This window comes from Hippocampus guttulatus, chromosome 8 (assembly GCF_054856545.1).
Source record: "Hippocampus guttulatus isolate MCC_2025c chromosome 8, RoL_Hgut_1.0, whole genome shotgun sequence".
Taxonomy (NCBI): Eukaryota; Metazoa; Chordata; class Actinopteri; order Syngnathiformes; family Syngnathidae; genus Hippocampus; species Hippocampus guttulatus.
In genome coordinates this window covers 17,197,101-17,224,754 of record NC_141268.1, presented here as the reverse complement: position 1 = coordinate 17,224,754, position 27,654 = coordinate 17,197,101, and the positions used below count along the sequence as shown (strand labels likewise).

The 27,654-nt window shown below is 43.6% G+C and overlaps 2 protein-coding genes across 4 annotated transcripts in view; both read left to right on the top strand.

Moving 5' to 3' along the window:
• kif21b (kinesin family member 21B) overlaps positions 1–9,072 on the top strand; it is a 53,738-nt gene extending 44,666 nt beyond the window's left edge. For 2 of the 3 annotated variants that reach the window (XM_086117699.1, XM_086117698.1), the window contains 3 exons: positions 4,174–4,373; positions 4,824–4,947; positions 6,071–9,072. In XM_086117699.1, the coding sequence (XP_085973825.1) occupies positions 4,174–4,373; positions 4,824–4,923 (300 nt within the window). In that variant the 3' untranslated portion in view covers positions 4,924–4,947; positions 6,071–9,072. The remainder of the gene's footprint in view (positions 1–4,173; positions 4,374–4,823; positions 4,948–6,070) is intronic. The other variant, XM_086117700.1, reaches the window with a different exon arrangement.
• A 14,907-nt stretch (positions 9,073–23,979) lies between these two features.
• The window catches only part of cpne5b (copine Vb), a 68,460-nt gene continuing 64,785 nt past the window's right edge, over positions 23,980–27,654 (top strand). Inside the window, exon 1 of the mRNA XM_086117372.1 lies at positions 23,980–24,507. Coding sequence (XP_085973498.1) covers positions 24,389–24,507 — 119 coding nt within the window. The 5' untranslated portion in view covers positions 23,980–24,388. The remainder of the gene's footprint in view (positions 24,508–27,654) is intronic.

The following is a 27,654-nucleotide window of genomic DNA, read 5'->3' as shown; positions in this document are numbered from 1 at the left end:
AGTGTATGTGTGTGTGTGTGTGTGCGTGTGCGTGTGTTCCGGCCCATTGTTTCAGAAGAATGCAAGCTGAATAATGAATGTCTCTTGCACGATGCAGCATCACTCAAGATTTAGAACAAGTTGGGGGGAAAAAAAAATCGAGGTTACATGTGACTGATGCGCAAGGAGTCAGAAAAAAAAAAACATTCAAAATACATATTCACACTTTGGTCAAGTTATAGGCCTTGAACAATTAACGGGTTGTGATGAAGCTGAAGACCTCCAGAAAAGAGCGCAGACGTTTCTCAGATTGAAAAATCACAGGCTGCTTTTTTTGTTTGTTTGTTGTGTTTTTTTTGCAAGATGCTTCTCCATCTTCCATAGCAAAGGGTTAGTGGGTCATGCTGAATGATTGAAGTCCAGCAACATTGCCCTTCTGTCCGGCTTGCGAGTTTAATGAGTTGCAGCACGACCATAGATCTCGAGTTGATCTCGGAGGCCACCTCATACAAGAGCTCGTGTCATTCAGTCCCACGGCTGCACAATGTGGACGTGCCGTCCAGGCGTCTTTGTGTCGAATGTGGGCCTCACCCGATCCACAAACACACACTTGACGTGCTCATTACAAGGAAGGCAGCATGTGCTTTATTTTTTTTTTCTCCATGAGATATGTGAGGAGTGTCGCTGGGCGTGAGACGGCTCCCTATCACTGCCGCGCTTCCTTCATTTGCCTATTTGTGCACGAGATTCGCTCCGTGGTGCTGGTGAGTCATGTTTAAAGTGGCAAGAAAAGTATATCAACATCAGGGCATAAGATTCACAGAGGAAAGTTTGTGTGTGTGCTTTTGTGCGCGAGCGTGTTTACTTCTGCGGCGTCTCTTGTGTATCGACTGTTGCCTGCCGATGTTAAAAAAATGCATATCGCTGCATCTTGTGGGTAGACTTCATTTGCATGCACATTCATTTGCATATTAAGCAGCACGTTGTCAGGTTTTTAATAAGTAAAAAAAAATTTTTTTTTTTTTTTACGTCCACCTTCAATCATATTTTCTTATTTCTCCCAGCAGACTAAATAAGAAAAGCAAGGTGCTGTTCAAAGACTCATTTAAATCCGGGTTTGTGCTGTGGTCCGTGGCGTCTCACCTCTTCCTCATTTGCCGAAGAGCCAATACGATCTATTTTACAGCCTCTTGTCTAATTATGAAATTGCATCCGACTGCAAGCGCCCGGGTATAAAACAATATTGTGTATTGCAGCTCTGGAAACGCCGCCTCCTTTAGGAGCTGTTTTGTTCTCAACTTTTCTGCGGAAAAAGCACAGCGCGCAACCTCGTGGGAATCAACGGAGCACTTTGTTTGTAATTAATCTACAGAGTATGCTAGCCCTTCCCAAATGCCGCATGCAAATGTAAATATACTTTACAAACCAGTTGCGTGCAGACACATTTGTAGTTCCGCTTGGTTGGTGGGTTGACGCAACGTTGCATTGGCATCTTTTATTTGTTCCGCTACACCATCTGATGTTTTCTGTGCCGTCGTTTGGTCAGCAGTTAATATTTCCACGCACTGGTCAGTGAAGCATCCAGATCATAATTTTTTTGTGTGTGGGTGTAATTTCAATTTGCAATGTTTGTACTCCTTTTGGCCTTGAAGATGCAGTGGTATGCCCTTTCCAGTTCAAAAGATAAAAGTGCTAAACAATTTTAATAGACCATCGCTCATGAAAATGAGAAGAGACCATCCAGCATGCAAGGCTTTAATACGATGCGTTCATACCAATGCTTTCATGCCTTTGCCCTTTCAATTCCACCAAAACTCACATTGAACAGAAGAGAAGAGAAATTCAAATGGAAATCACCATTTTACACCCAATTTGAGGCGGCTCAGTGAGCCTCTGAGATGTCAGAAATGAATCAAGCATAACATTTCAGCAACTTGAAAGTCTTTCTTTTCTGTTCAGGATTCTTGAAGAGATAATATCTGCTATTGGTAGAAGAGAGTACATTTGAACATAAAAATATATATTTTAGCACTAAAAACGTAAGTTTGGTGAAAGAGCTTTTACATACGGATTCATTACGTATTACAGAAACCGAGTCAATTCTTTTGGTAGGTATTGATTCTTTTGATACGACTACGTCTCACACTGGGCACACCTTTTTTTCCATTTTGGCTTCCGGGGGATTTTCTGGGTTTCGGCACGAGCTCACCACCACTATGTTCTTCAGTTTATGTCTGAATAGAGAGCAAGTGAACCTTTTCTGACCTATAGAACCCATCTCACACTGACAACCCTCTGCTGATCCCAATAATGAGTTCAGTGAGCACAGAAAAAGCTCCACTCCCTGAGTGCACTTCTAAGACCCACAATACAAGTACACAGTAGCTTGAAATACGTTTCACATCTCCAAGGGAGCGAGAAATCAACAGGCGGATCGGTGCAGCGTCTTGCTGTGATGCGGACTTTGTATCGGTCTGTTGTGGTGAAGGAGCTGAGCCAAAAGGCGACGCGCTCAATTTACCGGTCGATCTACGTTCTGACCCTCACCTATGGTCACGAGCTATGTATGGGTCGTGAACCAAAGAACGAGATCCCGGGTACAAGCGGACAAAATGAGTTTTCGCCGCGGGATGTGCGGGCTCTCTCCCTAAGAGATTAGGTGAGAAGCTTGGTCACCCGGGAGCCGAGCCGCTTCTCCTCCACGTCGAGAGGAACCAAATGAGGTGGCTCGGGCATCTGATTAGGATGCCTCCTGGACACCTCCCTGGTGAGGTGTTCCGGGCATGCCCCACCGGCAGGAGGCCCCGGGGATGATCCAGGACACGCTGGAGAGACTATGTCTCCCAGCTGGCCGGGGAACGCCTCGGGAAAAGCTGGAAGAAGTGGCTGGGGAGAGGGAAGTCTGGGCTTCCCTGCTAAAGCTGCTGCCCCCGCGACCCGACCCTGGATGAGCGATAGAAAATGGATGGATGGATAGATCTCCAAGTGTAATTGTCATTTTAAAAAAAAAAACACTGCAATTGTCACAGGCGACTTTTTTGCAGGAACATTTTGATGTAATTAATTGACCCCAAGGTACTTCAACTCCTCCACTTGGGGCAAGATCTCATCTCTGACCCGGAGCAAAAATCGTAAGACCTCCAATTTGAGCAGGGCCGATCCCAAACAACATGAGGAAGTTGATTGAATGAGGGTGTTGCATAAATGAGCTCACGGTGGGCCGACTTCCTGGCTCACAGGCACATTTTCAGACATTTACAGCAAACAGCATTTAATTGTTTGGTTAAATTCACACTTTATGGATGGGCAGGCTCCTCGGAGATACATCGATTTGCATAAAAGCAATTTTAAAAAAAATCAATTTTCCGTCATGTGCTTGCCCTTTTGAGGCCTGCATTTTAGATGTTTGTATCGAGTTTCGTTTTGAGCTCAGGCAAGGTTCAACCGGATCTTTCTGCAGCACTTTTACTTAAAAAGTCTCCAGGGGAAGTATTCTCTCTACATGACTGCCATTTGCCAGGTATTTTTGTCAGCGTGTGGTAGTTAGTTCCAAACGTGTCAGACTCTGCAGAGACCACACATGGGAGAAATTAGAGAAAAGAAAAAAAACCCACGCACAGACTACGGACTGTCTTTGGAGAGGTGGAATATCATTTTTTTCTTTGCATGGAAAAAGGAAACTATTTTTGTTTAGTAACGCTTTGAAAATTGCAGAAGGTATGCCTGTGGGCTGTTCGGAGTTTTTGAAAGTGTAATGAGACAAAGTTTGTCTGCCACTTGCGCACCAATGTGGTTTAACAAGGCACAAACAAATATAGAACTTCAGGGGGTTTTGTCTTTTTTTTTTTGGCACCTGCTACTTTGAGGTTTGTGTCTTTGGGACTATCATTTTGTACACAAGGTGGCTCATGTGGTTTCGTGACTGATTTGCGCTAATAACTTTGCCTGTGGACCTCAAACTGTGCTTATATTGCCCAATTCTTTTGCGTGGCTGAAGAAGCATGCCTTCCTTCTGCAAGACAAAATAAAATAAAAAGAAAATTCTCCCTTTGATGCTCACTGTGAGATAGGCTCTTGAGAGTCTAATAATTGATACATTGCACCTTAGGAATTACGACTTGCCTCCGTGTTGTTCGGGAACTATCGACCAAGAAACTTTTGCTGACTCGGCATCGCTCTACTGTCACCCAACAGCAAATCCCCATCGCCCACAAAGATTGGGTGTGCGCCCTGGCTTACGTCCCGGGGAGGCCGTTGCTGCTCAGTGGCTGTCGGGGCGGCATGCTGAAGGTGTGGAACGTCGACAACTTTACTCCCATCGGAGAAGTCAAAGGACACGACAGCCCTATTAATGCCATCTGTACCAACTCCAGGCAGATTTTCACAGCGTCCAGGTAACTTCGGTTCCGACTGCATGAATATCACTCGGGGGCTACTACAGTCTGCAATCAATCAACTCTGTTGGAAAAGGACCCTATTTTTTTTTTTTAAGCCTGCGTTCAAAGCAGCCCCCCTTACTCTGACTCTCCCAGTCAGAAATAATTAGATGAAAAAAAGTTTCAATGAAGTCATTCAGGAGAACATTTTTCCTGTCGTTGACAGTTTCAGGCAATGGTTCTAGATTTTTGTAATGATTTATGGTTTTCTTAAACGGTTTGAGCAAAGCTCCTCACGCCCAACATCACAGGCATTCACTTTTATTCACAACCACCTCGGCTAACGATCTCCCCTTCTGCTTTCCGTCTTCTCCTCGTGCTCGTCCTCCTCCTCCACTCGACTGCCACTTCAATCCTACCGGACAACAACTTGTTTGTCTCAAAACTCTTCCTCCGGGATGACTGCAGTGATTGCAGGGTGAAATTATGGAACTATGTGCCTGGTTTGACCCCGTGTCTTCCTCGCCGGGTCCTCGCCATCAAGGGCCGAGCCACCAGCCTCCCATGATAAACACCTTCCCTCCTCCCTCTGGTACTTTCTTATCCTTTCCTTTTCCCGTCCTAGCGCTTGATTTCCTTCCTTTTCGTTGACCTATTTCTGTTCTCCTGCCATTACGCACGAGGTTTACGCTGCTGTACAAGTAACAACTAACAAACTGTGATACAATCCATGCAGACAAACAACAAACTGTGAAGGGTTGGGCTTCCCCTCTGGCACATTTGAATTATTTTCATCACAAAACTCATTGCGATTGTCAGCCCCCGTCTTCCCCCACCAATTATCTGGAATTATCATTCTTTTCCCGGCACTGCACTCACATTGGCTTAAAAGTAAATTCCAATTAACAACCATAAAGGGAGTCCTCTTGAGTAAAGCTCCAAAGACTGAAAGTTGTAATGGAAATAAGAGCACGCAAGCGTCGTGCAACTTTTGTGCCTCCTGGACTCAGCAGCTTTTTTTTTTTTTCATGATTTAAAAAACACAAACAAACATGTTTTTCCATTTTTTTGGGTGTGGAACAAAGCCATGTGTTTCTTGGAAAATGTGAATTGGCAGTTTATCAGTGTTTTTTTTTTTGGGGGGGGGGGGGTTGAAGTTATTAGAAAATGGTTTTCACCATTCACCACTAGATGGCTAATATGGCATTGTTGCGCCGGGCACTTTTTACGACAACGTGAATAGGCAGCCTTATCATGACATTGCGGATTTGCACTTCAAGTTGTCATTTTAAAACATGAAACAAAATGCTCTGCTGTGCTCATGAGCACACTGCAAGCAGGTAAGCCACGTCTTCACCGTGTCTCAAACGGCTTGTCTGGTTCACCCACCAAGTTCAGATGAGAGCATTCGCACCATTTTATTTTCACGAAACCGAACTTTGCAGTTGTGAACACAGCCTAAAAAGTGCACGTGAATTTGATAAAGTGGGTGCTAATTCACAAAGAGAATCGAAAAAAAAAAACCCTTCCTACATTGTTTGAAAGTAACTTTGGAAAAGTGAAAAAAAAAGCTCGCGTTGCATGTGTGCGTGCGCGTCTGTGGAGGCCTCACTGATGTTCTTGCTCTCGTATTTTCCTGACTTCCTTTGGCTCCCCCTCCCTTCCCTGAAAACGCCTCACATCTCTCTCCCTCCCCCACCGTGTCTTGTGTGCAGTGACAAGACGGTGAAGATCTGGCTGTCAAAGGTGTGGAGGAAGAGGTGACAACGCAAGTGATGGACGGCGCTTGACCATTTTTTTCGTGTGGCTCTCACTCCCACCACCAAGGCAACCCACTTTTATTGGTCACTGTGAAAACTTTAACATTGCCCTGAAAGGCATAATAAACCACTGTTCATTTTTATTATTATTATTATTTTTTTTTTTTTGCATATGAAACTTGAAAGTGCCATTTGTCATGATGCCACTCAGACAATGCAAATGCATCTTGCAGACGCATTTGGCAGCACCTTTTTTCCTCATCGTAACAAAATGGCGAGTGCCGCGCTGTTTCCCCTCCTGTTTTGAGCGGAAGGGGGGGGGGGGGATCGAAATACATATGAAACTTTTCTGGAAATACCTTCAGTTCCTCCAAAAAGGATTTTTATACTTTTATCAAGTCATTGGACAGTCATCATCATTCGTATCCCGCTGTTACACAACTAGCCCTCTCCATTTTTGCCCCAGGTTTTTCCTCTTAATTATTATAATCACCCGAGTTTCTGTGGTGATCAACAAGTCGAGTAATTTTTATTTTCCCTACCTCATTTGTTTTGGACTGTGCTTTCCACGTGGGTGAGAACACCTTTTATGGGTCTCTTTGCACAAAAAAAAAAAAATCTGGTGCTGGAAATGTCTGGCTCTTTATGTCTGTAAATGTGTCCTCTGGTGGCTTAGCCTGTCTCGCTGCTGACCTTGCAAACAGGAAAGCACACGTCCACTAGCACAAGCGAGGTGATACTGCCCCTGGAGGAGCTCACTAGACTTCATTATCTTGTGCGAGAAGTCCTGACGACGGCAGAAAAATGAAAATAAAACGCCCGCAGCAGACTACAGTGCTTTCATTAAAGGGCGAGATTGGTCCCACCCTATACAGTACTGACTTGAGGGCCCTGACATGTAACGCCCCCCCCCCGCCCCGTACCACCCCTCCTCCCCATACGTAAAGTGTACAAAAATCCCTCTCAGTCCGTTGACATCGTCGAGAATATCCAGTAATTGGCTTAGGTCCGATCATGCTAATCAAGCTAACGCACACGGATCATAGTTAGTCGGACTACTGCAGCATGTTAAATGCGCACTTCTGGACTGCGGTTATCCGGGTGTGCTCCTCGGTGGACTCGCAAGTCAACTACAGTGGGGCCTCTTAGGTTGAGCTCAACGCGTTACTGATTTCTATTAGTCAAGTGTACAACCAAACATTCATCGTCTCTTTAAAGCACTTTAACTTGAATGACGAAGGCGCCTCATTCTTCGTTCTCCCTTGCTGCGTCGTGTTGGAGTCTTACTTCAGCGGATGCGAGTTTACGTAACATCATGTAGTTCTTATTTTAATTCATTTCTAGCAATCATGAACCTCGATGTGAAGCTCAATTTACACTGAGTGGTATGCTTGCAACATAAACGACGAGCCTGTTTTTCCAAAACCCTGACAGACTTACTCAGTCCCTCGCCTTTATGATATAGGAATAAGTGTTTAAAAAAAAAAAAAGCCAAAGAAAAAGTAAAATGTGTGCCACTAGTCTTTTCATTCTTGTGCGATGTGTTTGCCTGGTGTAATTTCATGTTGTTGAGGCTATCTTTGCAATACGAGTGTCACTCAAACAAAAAGCCAAAGAAAAAGCGAAATCCGTATCCAGAATTATTCCCTTGACGCCTTCTGAGCCAACATCGTGTATGATTTTTCTGACGTCTGATGTCAATGACATCGCATAAGAAGCTGCGTGGAACTATTGTGTGACTTTAGAGGCGTACCCCCCCCCCCCCCCCCCCAAAAATAGCTTTCGTGTATTCCGAATTAGGGCATTCAATTGCTGAGGTGCCACTGTACTTGATGCCGTTAGTCCAGGGATAGAATGACCACTTTGGCAAACAAGTATTTCACTTGCCATATGTGCAAAGTGGAAGACGTCACGCCGGCCAAATCGCTGTTCGTTTACATGTATGTTAACTTGAACAACCAGGAGGCTAAAGGAGGTTCCTACGACAGCAGAGCTTGAAAATCAGTTCCTCCAAGTCATTGAGCTTCCTCTCCCGCGCTCGTGAATCCTGCTCGTCCTCACACTGAAGCCCCCCCCCCCCACCCCACCTCCCTCGTTTTCCCGGCTAGCTCAAGTCTGTGTGAAGCCAATTTAATTAGTGCTCTCACATTTCTCCCGCCTGCTCTGCGGAAGAGACTTTCTGGTGGAAAGCAGGTCACAACCGAGAGGGATTTTGAAATCCTCCTTCCATCCTTCTGCCGCTCCATTAAACGGCAGGAAGACATTTCTTATCCAAGCAAATGGCCACAGACTGCAGGCATCATTTCCACTAGATTTTCTCTTTTTTGTTGTTGTTGATTCTTGCGTGTATGTTCAAATGTGTTTCCCCCCCCCCCCCCCTACCTTGTCATCCGAATCCCCCAAATTTGGACATGATGCTTTTGCTTCAGGCAAGCAAAATAAGCCAAATTCACCCCCTCAATCTCATGTGCCCTGTACATGAGAGAAGTCCTTTCAAATGATGCAAGGATGTGGAATAGGCGGTGCCTGTGTTACACTGAATTTCTGCAGTACTTGCTGCTTGCTACCACACACTCCCAAAAGCAATGACACTGTAATTCTTGTTTCTATGAATGAAAATATGTGGCGCGACGTGACCGACCGGGGGTGTTCTTGGTTTCTTTATTTTTGCTATGATGAGCAAACTCAGGTACAGGATGAAGGATCATTTTAGTTTGTATTGAACTCATCCCTTGACGTGATTTTTATTTTATTTTTTTGGGTCACATTTTTCAAATGCCTTGTTTTTTGAAAAAGAAATGCATGTCTTACCCTATTCGTACTACTTCTACATTTTTTATTTTATTTTTTTATCGATACAATGTTCTGTATATAGTCTTACTCTACTCTGGTGTAAAAATTTTAAGGAGGTTTTGAAAATGTGGCCAAAGTGTGTCAATGTTGGGGGGGGGGGGGGGGGGGGGGTACCGGTATAGGATTCTTGCTTGCGGCGTTGGTGCAGGTGGTACTCTCTTTAGAATTTATTTCAACGCAAGGTTACGCCAATGGACCCTTTTACTGTATTTGAGTCTGTGCCAATTAGCCAAACAAACCCAGTTGCCACCTTTCATCTTTCTAGGTCATACCTGGTGAGGATAGCATCTCACTGCGAGTAACCCCAACCCCCCGCCCCCCCCCACCTCAACATGCAATGTTCATGTTCATGGTACTGAGTGAATGATTGCACGTCTGAGGAGATGACAGTGTCTCCCATTTGGGATTATCAGCCTCAGTGCTCAACACCTGCATCCATTTTTGCATCCAATTTTCCAAAGGATCACCCTGCTTGTTGAACTTTCACAGCTTTGACAATGAATTAGTTTTCCTTCCCATCAAGATAATCTTTTAATCTGGCCGCCATTATCGTCAAAGTTTGTCCCCAGCTACAGGGAAATGTCAGTCCGACGAGAGCGCTTTGTAAATAGTCCTGTCATGTCATAACAAGCTAACTTCATTATCGTGAGACTGTTCATATTCGGTCCGACGACTCAGTATTAGGGCCTCGATGGTCATGCGTAGAGAATGAAGTCGTTTACGGCCAAAAGTCATTTTGATTACATTTTTGCAATTTTAATCGAGTAAAACAACAGATGTGTCTGAAAAATGAAGACTATTGAGGATCTTGTCAACCTGGCAAACCATGTGTGACAAACTCAAATAGTCTCGTTAAATTACCAAAAAAAATGTATTCACCATTTCTAAAATTGTTTTATTTATATTTTTTTGCTCTTGGAAAACACCAACTGGAGGTTTCTCTCTGGAAAAAAAGAAAAAAATGTTTTTTGGGTCCCCCAAAATAGCGGGGTCCACTGGATGCCTGTCATCATAGTCCCAACTTTATTCCCATAAGATTTCAACTTTTCTCCCATAAGAGTGGCTTACTTTATTCCTGTCCGACCATTTTGTTGTACAACGTAGTCGTCCTGCTTTGTTGTCCTAATTATTACCATTTTTATTTTCATGAGCGGGCCCCAATATACTTTCATGCACTGAAAGTTAGGATTTGCCTGCTTTTTCGATAAGTAGGCACTCCTGTGAATAGTCCACATAGGTACTGTATGAAACGTAGTTTTAGACTGAACATTGCCTGTGCGTTCTAAACACGGCATTGAAATCCTTCTGCAAAGAACAGCCTTTTAGACCCGCAGTAGGTTGAGCAGACGATTCTATTGCCATTTGTCAAATGCACAGGCGCAGAAAGACACCTTCTGTCAGCCTTTAAACAGTCCTGTATTGTAAATGTTGAGAGTGCAGCATGCAGACCTTTAATAGTGCAAGTCCAGTCTTTCACTGGCACCTTTATTAATTTCATTTCATTAAAATATTTTTTAAAAAACATTTTAGCAGACTAACAGTAAAAAAAAAATTGTCTTGTTTAGATACAATTGAGCCTCCAACCAGCTCGAGGCGCTATGCCGCCAAACGATTAAAAAAAAAAATGACCAAAGCTCAGTACAGTATCATTTAAACAGCTAATATCAAGCTCTGTTTTTAAAAAAAAAAAGTGCAGAAGTGCAAGGAAAATTTCAAGAACGTGAATTAAGAATGACTTGCCATCAAATTTGAAATCGATGACACAGTGGCTGTCACGGGTCTTTCTGCAAGATTGTCAGCCTAAAGCGGCCAGTCACACGTGATTCGCTAGCCTGCGATTAGTACTTCCCGCCCGTCAAGAATTAGAAGCTCGGTTCGGTCGCGCGACTTCAGCCTTGTGCCTCAGCCAACAGGCCTTACACAATCGCAATGTCTGTGTAGCAGAAACATCAGTCCGACAAATCGGGATTCTGTTTTAAGTCCGCGGATGTCTCGGCTCACTCGATCATGAACGGCTGAGAAGAAATCTTTTCATCATCTGGGCCTCCTCCGGCTGATGACGGTCCGGGATCGCGCTCGCTCACAATCAAGAGGGCTTGCTCAAGTCACACATCTCTTATCATAATCCACGTTGCAATGTCTGTGAAATCAATACTTGATGCCACATGAATGCAGGGTCAAAGGTCATTTGTGCCTTCTATTGCACAGACTACTCATTCTTACGTGAGTGTAAATGTACAGTTGTTGGATTTGTTTTGGTTTTTTTGTAACGTATGAAAATATGCATGTGAGCAAGCCATGTACAAACAAGTTTCAGTGTATATAGTGTAAGTAAATATTTAATGACAAATACAACGTTCCCCCCCGAACAGAATAAATAAGTTAACAAAAACATGAGATGACTTTGTGGGGACTGCTTTCAGTTGTTTTGGAATGCCTTGTGTGCATACAGTGAACGTATTCACAGTTTTATGTTTCAGTCTTATTCCAAAATATACAGTATATATACAGTACATATATATATATATATATTTTTTTTTTTCAAATGTTAAGCATCCACTGGAGCAGGTTGTCATCCTCCACTTTGAAAAACGTTATTTGAATGTATTAAGGACGAACATGGTTATCGGTTGCCCACGACGAAAAAGAAAATGATCATTTCGCACTCTTCTCCTTGAAAATAAAACAAGGAGTTTTTTTTTTTTTTTTGGCAATGTTCAAAGGTCATCTTTGATGACAACCTGCTCCGCAGCGCTGCTGACTGCAGCGGCAGTTCGTCTTTTAGTAGGACAACAAGCCCAAGTACACAGCCAAGATTTCAAAGGAATGGCTTCAGGACAAGCTTTGTGTATGTCCTTGACTTGACTTGAGAAAAAGGAATGGGCGCACCGGCCTAAAGATACCGAAGGTGTGCCGAGCTAGAGGCATGACAGTATATTCAAAATGACTTGCGGCTGTCATGACTGCCAAAGGTCCATAAACAATGTGGGGTTTTTTTTCTCTTTTAAATTTGAAAACCTTATATTTGTCGGGATATTTGAATTGGGGGAAGCGAGATAACTTATTTGCTTTTGGAATAAGGCTGTAACGTATAGTAGATGCTGAAAAGTGAAGTGCCGTGAACTCTTTTCGTAAGCACAGTGGTCTGTGTCAACCCAGCCTGCACACATCTCATGCTGTGTAAGCACGAATGTTCTTGTTCAGAAGTGTGTGTGTGTGTGCGTGTGTGTGTGTGTGTGTGTGTGTGTGTGCGGTGTTTGTACAAATGATGTCATTGAAAAGGACCTGCATTCATTTGAGACAAGATTTTTTTTGTGTTACGTTTCAGAAAATTGAAACCATTCTCCGGACCATTCTCATAAATTTGTGCTTAGAGCTCTAGAAAAAAAATTAAGAACTACAAAATCATACCATGCGTGGGTTTTCTCCGGGTACTCCGGTTTCCTCCCACATTCCAAAAACATGCATGGCAGGCTGATTGAACGCTCTAAATTGTCCCTAGGTGTGAATGTGAGCGTGGATGGTTGTTCGTCTCTGTGTGCCCTGCGATTGGCTGGCAACCGATTCAGGGTGTCCCCCGCCTACTGCCCGAAGACTGCTGGGATAGGCTCCAGCATCCCCCGCGACCCTAATGAGGATCAAGCGGTTTGGAAAATGGATGGATGGAAAATCATACCATCACATGAAGAATTTGAAGCTGATACACCAAAGGCCATGTCAATTAAGACCTTTTTTTCCCCATTGATTATCCGAAATATAAGCATTACACTGCGTCTGCATGGAAAATGTGTGAGGATAATTATCACCATTTTCTTTCAGTATCGTTTTATAACTCAAGAAAAAAAAGTTAGGTTCAGTGTTAGATATAATCAACTATAATGTACATCTCATTGTAAATAGCACTTTCTTTTTTTCATTTTTAATTTATTTGGAACTGGAACACTTTTAAGTTGCTCCAGTTCTGCTTGTTAGCGGCGTTCATACAAAGTCAACGTTACTTTGAAAATCACTTAACAAAACGTAATACATGTCACTGTTTTCTTTTCGAGGCTAGTAGTGAATGTCCATATTCATTATGAATAGGGTTTCCTTCCCTTTCTCGCCCTGTCACAAATTGTCAGCCTGCATTTATGTCAGTGGCTTTAAATAGAACTAAAACGCACCCAGTGGAGCACAAACCTCCACTACGGTGGAATAGATTATGGTCTGCATATCAATGCATTTGCATTCTCGTGGGCGTGAAACTAAGGTGATTTACTTCATGCATCAAAAAAAAAAAAAAGGAATATGTTCACTGAAAACGACAAAATAGTCCACATTTAACTTTGATAGACCCGATGCATGCAATTAACCGAAAATAATTATATACTGACTAATAGTTGAACATTCATTCATTCATTCATTTTCCGAACCGCTTGATCCTCACTAGGGTCGCGGGGGGTGCTGGAGCCTATTCCAGCTGACTTCGGGCAGTAGGCGGGGGACACCCTCTATCGGTTGCCAGCCAATCGCAGGGCACACAGAGACGAACAACCATCCACGCTCACATTCACACCTAGGGACAATTTAGAGTGTTCAATTAGCCTGCCACGCATGTTTTTGGAATGTGGGAGGAAACCGGAGTACCCGGAGAAAACCCACACAGGCCCGGGGAGAACATGCAAACTCCACACAGGGAGGCCGTAGCTGGAATTGAACCCGGTACCTCTGCACTGTGAAGTCGACGTGCTAACCACTGGACTACCGGGCCGCCATAGTTGAACATCAAAGGAAAAATATAACAGATGGGCACATGGTTGGATGTTTTATTTTTTTATTCTCCCCACCAGAAGCCATTTCTGTCAGTGTCAAGAATTGCTCAGAAGAAATGCATATATCTTCATTCCCTTTGCGAATGCCGATCATTAACTTGTGCGGGCATCGCTTGCCACAGTCGCGGCGGGACTCGCAAACGTTGTGATGTATGACGGCCATTAACGTCTCAGAGGAGACGAAAGCCATTTGAAGATGCCAGTCACAAACAAATATCCATATACGCAGCACAGCCATCGCATCCCAGCAGGATGTCTTCCATCTGCTCGCGCCACATAAAAAAAAAAAAAAAAAAAAGAGAGGAAAAAAATAACTCGCGGATTTGATTCCGGCGTCTTCTTCAGTTTGATTACATTGCAACATTTCAGCCAAGTCTGCTCTTACTTGCTGATCCGTTGATCTCTGGCCTTGTGGGCTATCAATCACCCTGCAACGTAAGGAGTCCATTCAGGCAAATACCTGCAGTGAATATTAAAACCCTTATGTTCACACTCCTCATATGTGTGTGAGGGTAAACATTAATAACAAGTGGTTATCACTGGAAATGAAAGTTCTCACTTGCTCATCCATCACCGTGTCCCACTGCGATACACTGGCAATAAAAGAAGGACCAGTCCAAAGACTCGAGAGGGTTCAACTTGCACAGACCAACAAAATAAATGTAATCACACACTCAATGCATTAAACAACTTCTTGTTGTGTTCGTCTGAACATGTACAAAGCTAACAGTGAAGGCTCTAGTTTTATTTTTTTTAACATGTCTTGATTTGATAAATGGAGCAATGTCGGCGATGTCTCGCGAAAACGCTTTATTTTTGTGCGAGTGGAAATTGGGCTGTGATTTATATCGCACTTTTCTACCTCGGGTACTCAAAGCGCTTTACATTGTTACACGGAGTATGTCATTACGTCCCCGTTTTTGGCATGATGTACTGTATGTGTTTGCTCATTTCATTACCTCCATTGGGCTTTGCAGAATGCGCCGTTACACCGTAAATGTAACAATGTGATAAAATAGATATTTTTATGTAGGATTTACCTGGGGCTGCCACTGACAGGTTACCATTCACTTGACGTATTTTTCGAAAAATCGCAGTTTGGTTCAGTAGGAAATCACTCACTTCGTCGCCAGCATAACCGCAATGGTGAGCTACGTTTGTCGCATCCGCTTTCCTTTGTCAGATCTGTGGAATTACCTTTTAGATTCAATCATGCTTGCTTGCTTTGCCTGCTTTGCTTTGTGTCCGTGGCGCTTTATGTTTGCCGCATCGCTTAACGTGACTTGCTGTTCGCAATCGGCAGTGCAAGCACTCGCTGGAGAAGCGTTTAAAACAACGTGGGCAAAAGTTATTCAGTTTAAGATGTGCTATCGCAGTGGTGTGGATGCTTAGTTCTGTTTTGTTGGAATGTCGCCACGTCGTGTTTCGGAAAAAGTTTGAATGATGATTTTGCGTTCCGGCTACAGTTAGCACTGTAGTGCCCGGCGCTTCTCTTCCGGGTTTGACCGCTAGCATTTTCATTGGCCAGTGACTTTAACAGAAAGAAATAATTCTCAAGGATAACAAAATGGCTGTGCTAGCACCAAATGATTCATCTTAACCGCTGCAACGTTTTTGCTCAATATTGTGATATCTCCCCCGCCCCCACACGTTTTTATCATAGTAGCATCATCTTCATTATTTTTGCTCTTTTCACTGTGGCACTTAAACTCCTTCACAGAGATATCTATTTTATGTGTGGCCATGAAATATTCAGCCCAGCTCAAGAAAGTATATCGTCCCCGTAAAAACAACAATCACTTTGTGATCATTAACAGCTCAATTCCTTTTCATGTCCTCGATAGGGAGGATGAGAGAGTATCTCAAGACAAGTCCAGTCCAACTCTGAAATAAAGCCAAAAGCGTGCAAATTGGCGGCAAACAAAGCTGCTTGAGGAGAAGCATTGAGCTTGATGGGTGGTGAGCTACCGCGGCAAGAAATTCCGCCAAAAGGACACGGGTTGAGCAGGCTTGTAGAAAGAGCAATAAATGAGCAGAATACCTGAGGGCCGTGGATATTTATTCTGCTTTCAATAATGGATGATGCAGGAGCCGGCGTTGCTGATGCGCCAATTAGGGGGGGTAAATGAGAACATATCTCACATTCACTGCCACAAGCGAAACGGTAAACAATGCTAAATGATAAACAATTTTCACATGGTACTGCATAACCTTGCCGGAAAATGTTATTTTACAAAAACAACCGTAAAGGTACATGGTTTCATGCTGTCAATCACCATTTAATTCAACTTATAAACATCATGAGATGATCTGAGTAAAGCAAATCATTGTGGGAGTGTAAATGACCTCCGAAGAGGATTGGAATGATGAGGAGTGTCTGCAAAAATATTCCCATTGTCAAATTGTGAGCATCTGCATGTCTATGGAAGAGATCCAAAGACGATTAACCAGCTCGTTACACAAACAACAGGATTTTTTTTTTCCTGGGTAGATTCTTCTCTTTGTTGAAACAATGACTCTCAGAAAGCCAGTTTATTGTCCTTTTAATGATGTCACATGTGGAGGGAAAGCGAAAGGCATTTGTGGGATGAACAGCACGACTGGGGATGTATTTTGCCCCAGTGTGCCAAATATTCACCGCCAGTGGCAAACTGCTTATTGCAGCTGTTATAAAATGTCTTCACACCCATGTTCAAATGTCAGATTTTGGTGGTATTAAAATAAATAAAGACCATAATGCAAATGCAGAGGAATATCGAGACAGCAATCCATTATCTCCACAGTCGCTATCGAACGCTATCTGGACTGTTTGTTAAACTGCAAACGTGTCTTGTTTCCTCATAAATCAGTCCATGTTTGGTCAGCAGAAAAAAATATATAAGATGCAGAGAAGCTTTGGCACATTTTGAACGGGTGTAACATACATTCTCATGTGCGCTGCTCATCACACAACTCCTCAAAAATGGCGGGATCATTTAAAAGGAAAATAATTCGTGTTTCTCATCGTACAGCATTTATTGGCAATAAGAATTTCTACAATGGAAAAAAAAATAAACGCAAATAACACCAATGTATCCATCAGTTTCTACTCATTAGGACAAATTCGTTTCACACAGGCATTTTCATTTGTCTTCCTATAGCTACAAAGATTTGGAGACCCCCCCCCCCTCCCCCGAGGAATCTTGAAAAGCATTTTATCTAAGTATGCAAGTTATGTAGAACCATAACTTTATCTGCTTGACAAAAGAAATGCTTTGTGATCATTCTAACAAAAATGACTTCATTTTTACCCTGACCAGCAAATTATATATTTAGGATTTTTTCTTGCTTCATCCATATCTTTTCATGTTATTGCTTTTACTTTGTACTAACAATAAATTACCAAGCAAAAAAAAAAAAAAAAGGGAAAAAAAACATTAAATGGTCCATTTAGTCACAATACATGTTTTTTGTCATTCAACTTGATGTAAACAAAAAAAAAAATTCCCCCCAATATTTTGTTTCACTTTGTCTTCTTTGCGTCTTTTGTCATCTGTTTCGTCTTCTTCCATGGCAGGAAGTTGTAAGAGACCAGCGCGGTGAGGAGGTACGTGGCCATGCCGGTGTATCCTCCCAGTACCAAACACAGTGGCTGCGCCAGTACAAACAGACAGAAGACGTTCATTGACGCCCGCTCATCCAGTTCAATCCGATCCGACTTGGTGGCGTTCATCACGGCAAAAAAGTACATCAGGGCCACGCCTGGGTAGAAAGCTAGCTCCACCATGGCGGCGCAACCGACAGGACGCCTGGGAAGAAAAACTTTGGCGATTTAACATGCCCACATAGAAATGGAGAAGTTAAATAAAATACTCACCGGTAAAAGATTTCTATTCCCTCTGGGAGGTAGCTGTGAAGCGTGAAGGCGGATCAAAAAGCAGATTTGGACCTTTGAGCCGTCATTCGATCATAACAGCAGTCCATCAAACATTAGCCACCTTCCGTCTTATCTTCCTTATGAGCTCACTTGGTATGTGTTACCTTCAAAATACACGGGGATATTCGAAGCTTCCTTATCTAAAATTTGGTGGAGTGCGTTTTGGAAATGGAGAGAGAGGATTTTCTGCTTTTATTCTTGCTGGGAGATAGCTGAAGCCAAGTACATTGTGTACTCTATCTGTTGTATTAAAAACCACTGAGTGGTGTTCCACTTGTGATGACATGCAGTGATAAGCAGGAAAAAATTCGCCGTCATGTCTCTATTATTGACGAGCTGGTGAAGAACACATTCAATTTCAAAATTCAATTATTTTTGTCATCACAGTCAAGGGAAACTAATCTAACCGGCTCCACCAAATCAAAAGATAGTTAAGTGTCTTTTGAGTTGGTGGAGCCATTTTGATTCAATTAAAATTATTATTATTATTATTATTTTCATTTCAGCTGACATCACTGTTGCATTTTTTTGGGGAACAACTTTTTCATTGTCGATGCAAAATATCATAACTGGAAGATAGAAGATGGTGTGCACTGCTGTTGATTCACTTCTGCGGGACATTCTTCCTTCATCCATCCATCCATCCATCCATTTTCCGAACCGCTTGATCCTCACTAGGGTCGCGGGGGGTGCCGGAGCCTATCCCAGCCGTCTTCGGGCAGTAGGCGGGGGACACCCTGAATCGGTTGCCAGCCAATCGCAGGGCACACAGAGACGAACAACCATCCACGCCCACACTCACACCCAGGGACAATTTAGAGCGTCCAATCAGCCTGCCATGCATGTTTTTGGAATGTGGGAGGAAACCGGAGCACCCGGAGAAAACCCACGCAGGCCCCGGGGAGAACATGCAAACTCCACACAGGGAGGCCGGAGCTGGAATCGAACCCGGTACCTCTGCACTGCGAAGCCGACGTGCTAACCACTGGACTACCGGGCCGCTCTTCCTTCATCAGTATGATTATTTTAGAGACTGAAAGCCGTGGTCAGTTTTGTGCAGTCCTTGAATGGTAATTTTCATTTAAGAGCCCTTTGCACTGGAAAAAACAAAACAGCATATAGTTATTTTTTGTTGGGTTGGTTTAGTGGCTCTTGTCGCACATTGAAAAAGGTACTATGAAAAATTAAATATATCAAGAGAACATATTTTGCACTTGGATTTAAAATAGCATGAAGTGTGTGATCCTATGTGGCTCCTGAGTAGCACTGATGAAAATTTGTACCCCCCCCCCCCCCCCCCCCCTTCCAGGATTTAAGTTGCCCCTTCCCGGCCGCAATCACTTTGAATGCCAACGGTGACTTAGAGCAGCTACCGCCGCGAACATCTCTGTGGCTTTCTAACTAGTCCCCAGAGGTCAATTTGCCCAAAATGCGGTTCATTTATTGGTTGGGAATGGTTCCCATTTACAGTAAAAGTCAAAGCTGCTCTTCGTGCTGCAACACGTTCGAAAGAGAGCCTTGTTTCATTGTGATTCATTTTGACTCGTTAAGTTTTGAATCAAGACTTCCCGATGAGTTTCTTTTTTTACATGTCAGTTGCTGTTATTCACTCACTCATCCAACATCGCACTTGCGCTGCTGCGGTCTGAGGGGACAGCAGGCCTTCCGCCAGTCAATCAGCCACATCCCCTCCCATAAATATTGCATGCGCGCTTTGCGTGAGCCTATTTCCCTTCTGTTTGCTTGCCAGTCACCGGCTAATCATTCAGAAAATGTTCCTCTTTCATTTTAGCCACCTCGGGAGACGTTTGATTTCGGATTAAACAACACCACCGCAGAGTGAGATTACACCCAGGGGCGGCGGGGATGGATTGTGTGTCCCCCCATTGAAGGGAGATTTATCGAGCCCCGTGTTTCTGTGTACGCCACCGTGGAGGCTTCTAAGTCAAGCAGCGAGGGCGGACGCAGCGGTGCGTTTCAGTCAAACTCCAAATACAAGACGGTGGCGCTTAACTTTCAAATGTACTTGAAAAAGAAAAAGAACTTGTCACATCTAGAGTATGTATGAAAGGTTGAGATCAGCCACAGTCTTGGGGAGGGCCTGGGGGTGGATATACAAGCACGGGGAGAAGGTGCCAACGCTACACAGTCGGCCAGGGCTGAGCTTTGAACTCGGAACCTCAGATTTTTGAGGCGGATGTACGAACCAGTCGTACGCTAATTCGGTTTAATAAAACAAAACAAACAACAAATATGTTAGGGTGTCTATGGCCCTCGTAGTTTCTTCAAGCACATTTTCATAGAGCATTCAGTTCTTCTGATCATCTATCAGGATGACTCATCTATACTGATTAGCTGAAGCCGTCGCTCCCAAAAGCTTTCCAAATTTGTCAGACTGCAAGGACAGGTCCTGTGCACAGATCCCTTGAGCTCACAGCATGCATTTTCAATTTGGTTTAGGTCAGAAGCAAGTTCCAAAATGGTGAATTCTTGAAGCTTTGATTTGGGGTCAAAAGAGTTTTTGAACTCCTCTCCATCTTTGTACGACCTCGCCTGTAAACGTGATCCAAACCAATATTAGAAATAAAAATGTATCAGGGAATCAGGTATGTCACGGCAAAGGATCCGATTCCACTTGATTGGTTAAAAAAAATATTATTTGCTACAAATAATGCATCTCTGTTCATTTATATGCATGCCAGTTAACGTTTTGTGACAGGCAGAACTATTCAATGCATTTCCACTAGATGGCAGAAGGTACAATTAACCTGCCATTCATACAGCAGAAGAAGAGCTTTTTATTCAAGAAACAGGTCAAGATTTTACACACTGGGCAATTTGTGAGATCATCGTTACTTTTGACGTATTTTCTTGGTGGTGTGCCATGAGATTTTCTTGATGTCAAATATCTAGGTTGGCTGTATTAAGGCTACTTTTCCTTTTTGGATCGTTTTAGGGTCTCTTGAACATTTCGAAGAAATTCTTCCCAAGAGCTCACAGGTCATTACAAGACGACGACACATCCCCTGCCAGATGAGCTTCTTCATTAACAACATCTCCAGCTCCAGTACCTGATTAAGTTTGACTACCAATTGACGTCAAATTTTCCGCCCCTGAACGTGTGCCTCACACTTATTTGCCCAAAATGTTACATTCAGCCATTGAGGGCGTACTTTAAATAAGACGATGAATTGAAATTACATGTTAAAGCTGCTAAAATGAACATCTTTTAACATAGTGTATCTTGCTTGACGGGACATTCGTGTGTTTTTTGCCCTTGGAAAAAAATGATGCCAGGAAGCCGAAACTCAGTAATTAGTGCTTTCGAAGCTGCAGGAAGGAGGAAATGGGATAAGAGATGGACGGAAGGGGGCATTTGAATCCCCTATGGTGTTATTAATGTCAGCACCAGCACAAAGCACTGACCACCTCCTGCTCCATCTCAGTTGGATAGAGCCAAAGCATTTAACGCAAGAATCCGGCATTTTGTTGCTCAGGACGATCGATTACACAACACGCCTGCTTGGCCGTGATTCCCTTTGGTAATTGGCATCTGCATTTTGATCTTCAGTTTCTCTGTAATTAGCTGATAATTGCTTCAAGTGTTTTTCCACCACAAACCGGTAGTTGATTGCGGTGTTTGTAGAATTATTGCAAAAAAAAAAAAAAATTGACAGCGTCTGTCATTCGAAAGGTGTTTCTATTCACATTTTCTTTTTACTGTCTTATCAACCCACTCCTTGGAACCTCTGCCTTCACGTGAGCATCCACATTAAACCTTTCAAATACATGAATCGGAGGAAAAGGTGCACATGTGGACATGTGTGTACTTCTACACGGGTTGTTCAGTGGCGTGCGGGAAGATAAACGTTTTTTATGCGTGTGTATGCATGTGTGTGTGTGTGTGTGTGTTGCTGATGTTAAGCTGGAGGGCTGTGTGGGCAGAGACCTCCTTTGCTGGCATAAATTGATTTCCAGAATCCAGACAACTATAGCGGCTTTTTGCAGGGAAAGCCATGTGCTTCTCTATCCATTTATGAGTGGGAAACTGTGCAAAGCTGTGTGTGAGACTGTGCGGTGGTGCGTATGCGTGTGTACATGTCAGCAAGAAGAGAAGCTGGAGACAAACTACGGATGTGTGGTCTCTGCTGCCATGTTAAATCGAAAATGCCAGCTGTGCTCTCCGTAGTCCTTCAAATGTGATGTTTTCCCCCTCATGAGATTGAGAGTGAGGGACTTAACCAAGGCTCCATGTAGACCGCTTGCATTTGGGAAGTGTACTTAGCTCAATATGGCAAACCCATTTCATTGTTGGCAGGCGCCGTATGCGCCACTTTTGCATATTTATTACAATAGTTTACTGGGTCCAAAGTCTTAGCGGCAAACAACTGGCCAATGATGGATGCGTGCCATTAAATATGTAATTCCCCTTCGTGTAATTAATATTGATTTGGCCTCAGCCTGCTTGAACATATTTTATTTGGTAGCTGCACTTCTTAAAACTGCTTGATCACACATCTCCGCTGGCACAAACGTACATGGAGCAACGCGAGTTCCACCTTTGGACAATACAGTAATGATTCGGACTTTGTTTTGACACTTCCAAAGAAACCGATTTTCTTATTGTGGATGTAGTTTGTCGTCAGCAGACAGGGCTGTTTCTAAAGGTTAAAAATGATTAAAAATTACGGAACCCCAGACACGACATGAAGAAAAAAAATGACTTTGTGCACACGCTGTGACTATTATGTATGCACGAGGAACTCCTTTATGGGAACGAACTACTACTTTGTGCGCATTGAATACTACATTGTGTGGACAAAACAAACGAAAGTGCGCAAGAAGTAGTTCTGGCACCTTCCCTGTCATTTGAATGAAAAATTCAACGCACCTTCTTTAAAAGTTGAAAGGTCGAAGGAAAGAAATAATGGGCAGGGACAGCGTGATCGAATTTTATTTTAGGCTCGGGATGAGTGACAAGGACATCATGAAAAGCTTGGCATTGCAAGGAATGATGATCACGGAGAGAAAGCTAGCTTCATCGGCGGAGCAACTGCAACGATCTCTCTGGGGGGCAACACGGTTACCGGTGGATGCATACAAAATGAAAACTTTTTGTCATAATATCACTACTTCATTTTGGTCTAAAATAAAAACATCAAATGCAGTAATTTGTGGGGTTTTGAAGGCACTGATTAGGTCAGTGAGAAGCGAATCGGTGTAGGTGCGCTCGATTTGTTTACCCTCTTGTCCATGCCGTATCTCTCTCATGCAAAAGAAGAAATAGTTTGTGCACACGAAGCACTAATTGCTGTGCATGAAATAGTATTTAGTGTGAACAAATAATGTCATGATTCCGTTTGGGACCAACAGGTGGCACTGTAGGGCTCTCCCTGCAGCTGCACACCTGTTGGTCATTAGGTAATTAGTTCTATAGAAGGACTCCTGCCCGAACATTCATTGTCGAGTCATTGTTGGTCTTTGCTGCTGTCAGGTTTGTTTGTTTTTCATGTTTAGGTCATGTTTCTGTTATTGATAGTTTTGATCTTAAGTCATGTTTTTTTTTGTTTGATACTTGGGACTTTGTTTGTTTTGGATTTAGTTTTCTCTATGTTTAATACAATTAGTCAAATACACCCTGCTCCTCCCTCTCGCCTGCGTTTTGGGTCCACCACCACCTTGCAAACGTGACAAATAAGAATATTTGTGTGCACAAATTTGTAATTTGTGTTAGTAACGCTGCATGTTTGCCGTATGGCACCCGCAGATTATTTTGAAAAAAATGCCAATATTTTTTTCATATTTTGGATTTTTCATTGACACCCCCTGCCCCCAAAATTATCCCCCCCCTTTTTTTAACAGTTGCCCATCTATAGGTTGTGAATGCTAAGTATTTTCCCCAGCATTCTTTAGGGCAGCTGTCCGTTACAGTTGCCATGAAATGACCAAAACAAAAAAAAAATTACATTTAACCAGTGAGTTATAGAAAAGGTATTCTTTACGGTTTTGTTTTTTTTTTGGTCACAGATATTCAATAAAAAAATAGACATAAGCATGCGCATTCAAAGCTCTTCATTCTAAACCATTGCCATAGTTTTGCCAGCTGCAAGTGACTGGGAACCCCCCTTGGAAATCTTTAGCGCATCAACAAACGCGTTGGGAAGCCTATGATTGAATTACGTGCAACCAGCGTATTTTCTTTTTATTTTTTATTTTTTTTGCGATCACGTCAACTCGTCAAAGAAATCCGCGCGTGAACGAACCACAGTGCGCACACACTCTGCATGCCGTGGGCTTTGGGTAGGGTCGCCAGCACTTGAGCGTGATTCATTCAGGGAGGAGGACGATACGTTTGAGTACATCTGCTGCGTTTCTTCCTCTCCACATGCTCCACCGTGCACACGTAGCAAGGAGAAGAACACTTTTCATCTCGGCGCACAATCACACTGCAAAACTTCCCCGGCTGTATGGACACATAACCGACTGCACGTCTGCCGTCGTGGGTTTTCACCAGCACATTTGTTCACTTTCATCTCCAGCCTCAACATATCTGAAGTGGCTGCCTCACCGGGTCGGACCGGAGACCACCTGGTCTCTGATCTGGTCTCCGGAGTCGGTGGAGACTCGACGCGCTCCATCGGGGCCAGGCTTTGCGCCTCCCGGATCAGACCGGAGCCACCGCGCGCTCTCGAGATGGACGTGGTGGAAAGGGAGGTGATGAACAAGATGGAGAACATGTCATCCGTGTACGACTTCGACCCCATCACCGGCAACATCCCCGCCACCAAGGTGGAAGTCACAGTCTCCTGCAGGTCAGTCTCCGCGCTGTTGGGGGGGAGGGGGGGAGCGCAAAGTCGGGCGAAAGTTGCGTGAGAGGTGCCGCACCCACTCTTGGACTTTTGCCTTGAATTATTTTGATTATTATTATTTTTAAATATATATAGCTAAAGCACGTAAAACGTATTTGCTTGAACAAATTAGGTGTCACACGGGGGGTACATTTGACAGTTTTGTTGCGGTAAGAATTTAAGACGACACAAAAAAAAAGAAAAAGAGCATGCAGTAATTTACAAGCAATCAAACCTGCATGCATTGAAGATAAGTGTTTTCCCCTGACCTCTTCACAACAGCCTTTACCTTTCCACTATTAAATGTGAAGTCAAAAAACAATTCAGTCAATAATACGTGTTCAGATAGAAAAAAAACGCTTTCAAAATTCAAAAGGTTTTGAAAGTCAAGGCTCACAACACCCTCCGACTTTTATTCACAAACGCGCACGCTTGCACTCACATCCTTTCATGATGGGTTTTTAGGTTGTTGAGCCATTCAAGCGAGCCAGTTTGAGCTGTGTGTGCATTATTGATGTACTGTCTGACATAAAGAGAGCTCTGTGCCACATCCCTCAGCAAAGAATGATTTAAAAAAAAAGTGGAGAATTTCATTTTAATTGCTGGACAACCGTGTTGCTGTAGTGTTGCACTGAGAAAAAAGGAGTGGTGGGGGTTCAGTTTAGAAGGGTACCATGGTTGAAGTCTGCAAGATTTTTTATTTTTTATTTTGAATATCCTATCTGATTGCAGAATTAAGCGGCATTCAAATACTTTGTGAGTGCAGTTCATTCAAGAGGACCCTTTTTTGTGCAGCTATCTGTGATTGTGAGATGGAGCAAGAAGGTGATATATTCCATTAGGAAAGCACATTTGCTGCTGGAATCCCACTTTTAGTCATAAATAAATCATACGCGTTCATGGCATTTGAACCACAGTCACATAGCGTGTGTGTGTGTGTGTGTGTGTGTGTGTGTGTGTGTGTGTGTGTGTGTGTGTGTGTGTGTGTGTGTGTGTGTGTGTGTGTGCTTGCGTTTGCCCATGTGGTGGAGTGCAGGCAAAGACACAGCTGGACCCATGTGCAAGAGAGCAGGGTTATGTAAAATATTTACAAAAGGTGCCGTGTTTCAAGGTAAAAATACTGAATTGACAAAATTTAAAAAAACAAAAAAAAACAAAACAAGATAAGAGAAAGAGTCACCACCACGACCGACAGCACAACACGACAAGACACATGACGTAGGACAATGAACCAAAACTGACTGAACAACCAGGATCCAAGGCACGGGGCCTTGTTGTGGCTATTTAGGTGAACGACTTGGAGTTGCCATAGCCCCGACATGAGGTCTTGACTGAACAGCTGCTGACGGCCGCAGGATTTGTGCTGCCGGCGAGGGGGTTGGATGATGGCCGCTGAATGTGCTCACGACAGGGTGACTTGTGCGATGGTCCCGGCCGGCCAGTCTCAATGTGGACGGGTGACTGGCCTGGGGCTCACGTTTGGCAAGTTGAAACGTTAATGGGTGACTAATGTTGGGGTCTGGGCCACCCAGTCTCGACATGAACAGGTGACTGAGTCATGATCAGCCGCTGGGCCGGTATAGGGTCCTTGAGCAGTCGCAGGGCCAGAACTGTGGCGCTGATTTGCCCGCCTGATTGGACAGCCACCGTATAGTTTGGAAGGAAGTCAAAATGGGGGACGGGGCAACAGAACGAGGTGACTTGGATTTGGGTGTGCAACGACATGACGACAACCCATGTTTGGAATGAGAGGAAAACCAAGCAGAACAACATGTCAAGACAAGCGAGGTGATGACAGATCAAGGCCAACAGAATGACACTGACCTTTACCTGGCCGCCTCCATTGGCCACCATGCTGTGGTCCAAAATAAATAACCAAACGGGGACCCAAGTAAAAGGTCAGCGGGAAAACAAATATGTGTGGGTTGATATTGGGAATACCTAAGTAAAACGGATAAGGGAAAGGGTCGGGAAAATGACACAAGAGGCTGGAGAGAGCTGATTGGGAGACGCAAAGAGCAGGGCCGATGAGGACATGGAGTAATGAACACATAACCAGGGGACCGGGAGGACATGAACAAGGGACTCAGGAAACCAAGACACATCACGACACAAAACTAAATCCACTCCAAAACCAATGCAAAAGTTGACAAAAAGAGGCACCCTGACACACGCGGTACTTTCTAGTTTTGGGTGGCCTTGCTCTACCTGCCCATCCCTGACACAGCACCTGACACACTTGAAACGCGGCTGAGTAAAAGTGGCGCTGCTGTGTGTCATTCAAAGTCGTGAAAAAGCTTCCGTGCGAATGTTGTGTGAGTCACATTTGTGAAGAAAGGAGGCTTCCTGCGCATTTGTGTCATGTTCTCTGGGAGGTCTGCAAGCATGATGATAGCTGTTCCCTGTTTTGGATAATATCCCCTATTACAAATTACAGCCCCTGCTTTTGACAACATATTATTATCAGGGCCAGTGACGGAGAAAGTGGGTGGACAGGGGATAAGTCGACTCAACCGCAATAATAGGAGGAAAGTATTGGTCTTCAAGCCAGGGAGGATGCACATCATGTGGTATTTATTTAGTGGATTATATTCTTATGAAATTCAAATGGTGTTTTATTTATTTTTTTTCATTCCAGCAGTGCTCGTAGTCCTTCGCCTTAAGCCTCAGTTGACTCACAAATCTTAAATTTGCCAGTGTAGCACCAAAAGAAAAACGAAGAACAGATTCCCATTTTCTTATTTCAGGGTAAAATGACAGCATTATGAGCAATTTGTCAATTTGATACTCTTTATACTTCATAGTATACTCAAGATTTGATTACTCCCAAGGCCAGCCGTCAAAGGTCACACCTCAAATCATGTGTGAGGTCACGCAAGTCACCCGCTCTGTAGCAATCCTAACCCCAAATTATGAACCTGATGGAAAGGATTTGTTTCCCGTAATATTGACCGTACCTCCTGTGCGCACCTCAAATTAGCTGTCAGCTACAATGGTACACGTGTGTGCTTTACAGCAGCTGCCTCGCTCGCACTCTCGCTGCATTCGTATTATGGCCTCATACATTTCTCTGTCACGGCTGCTCAGTTCGATATTAAAGTTAATATATTG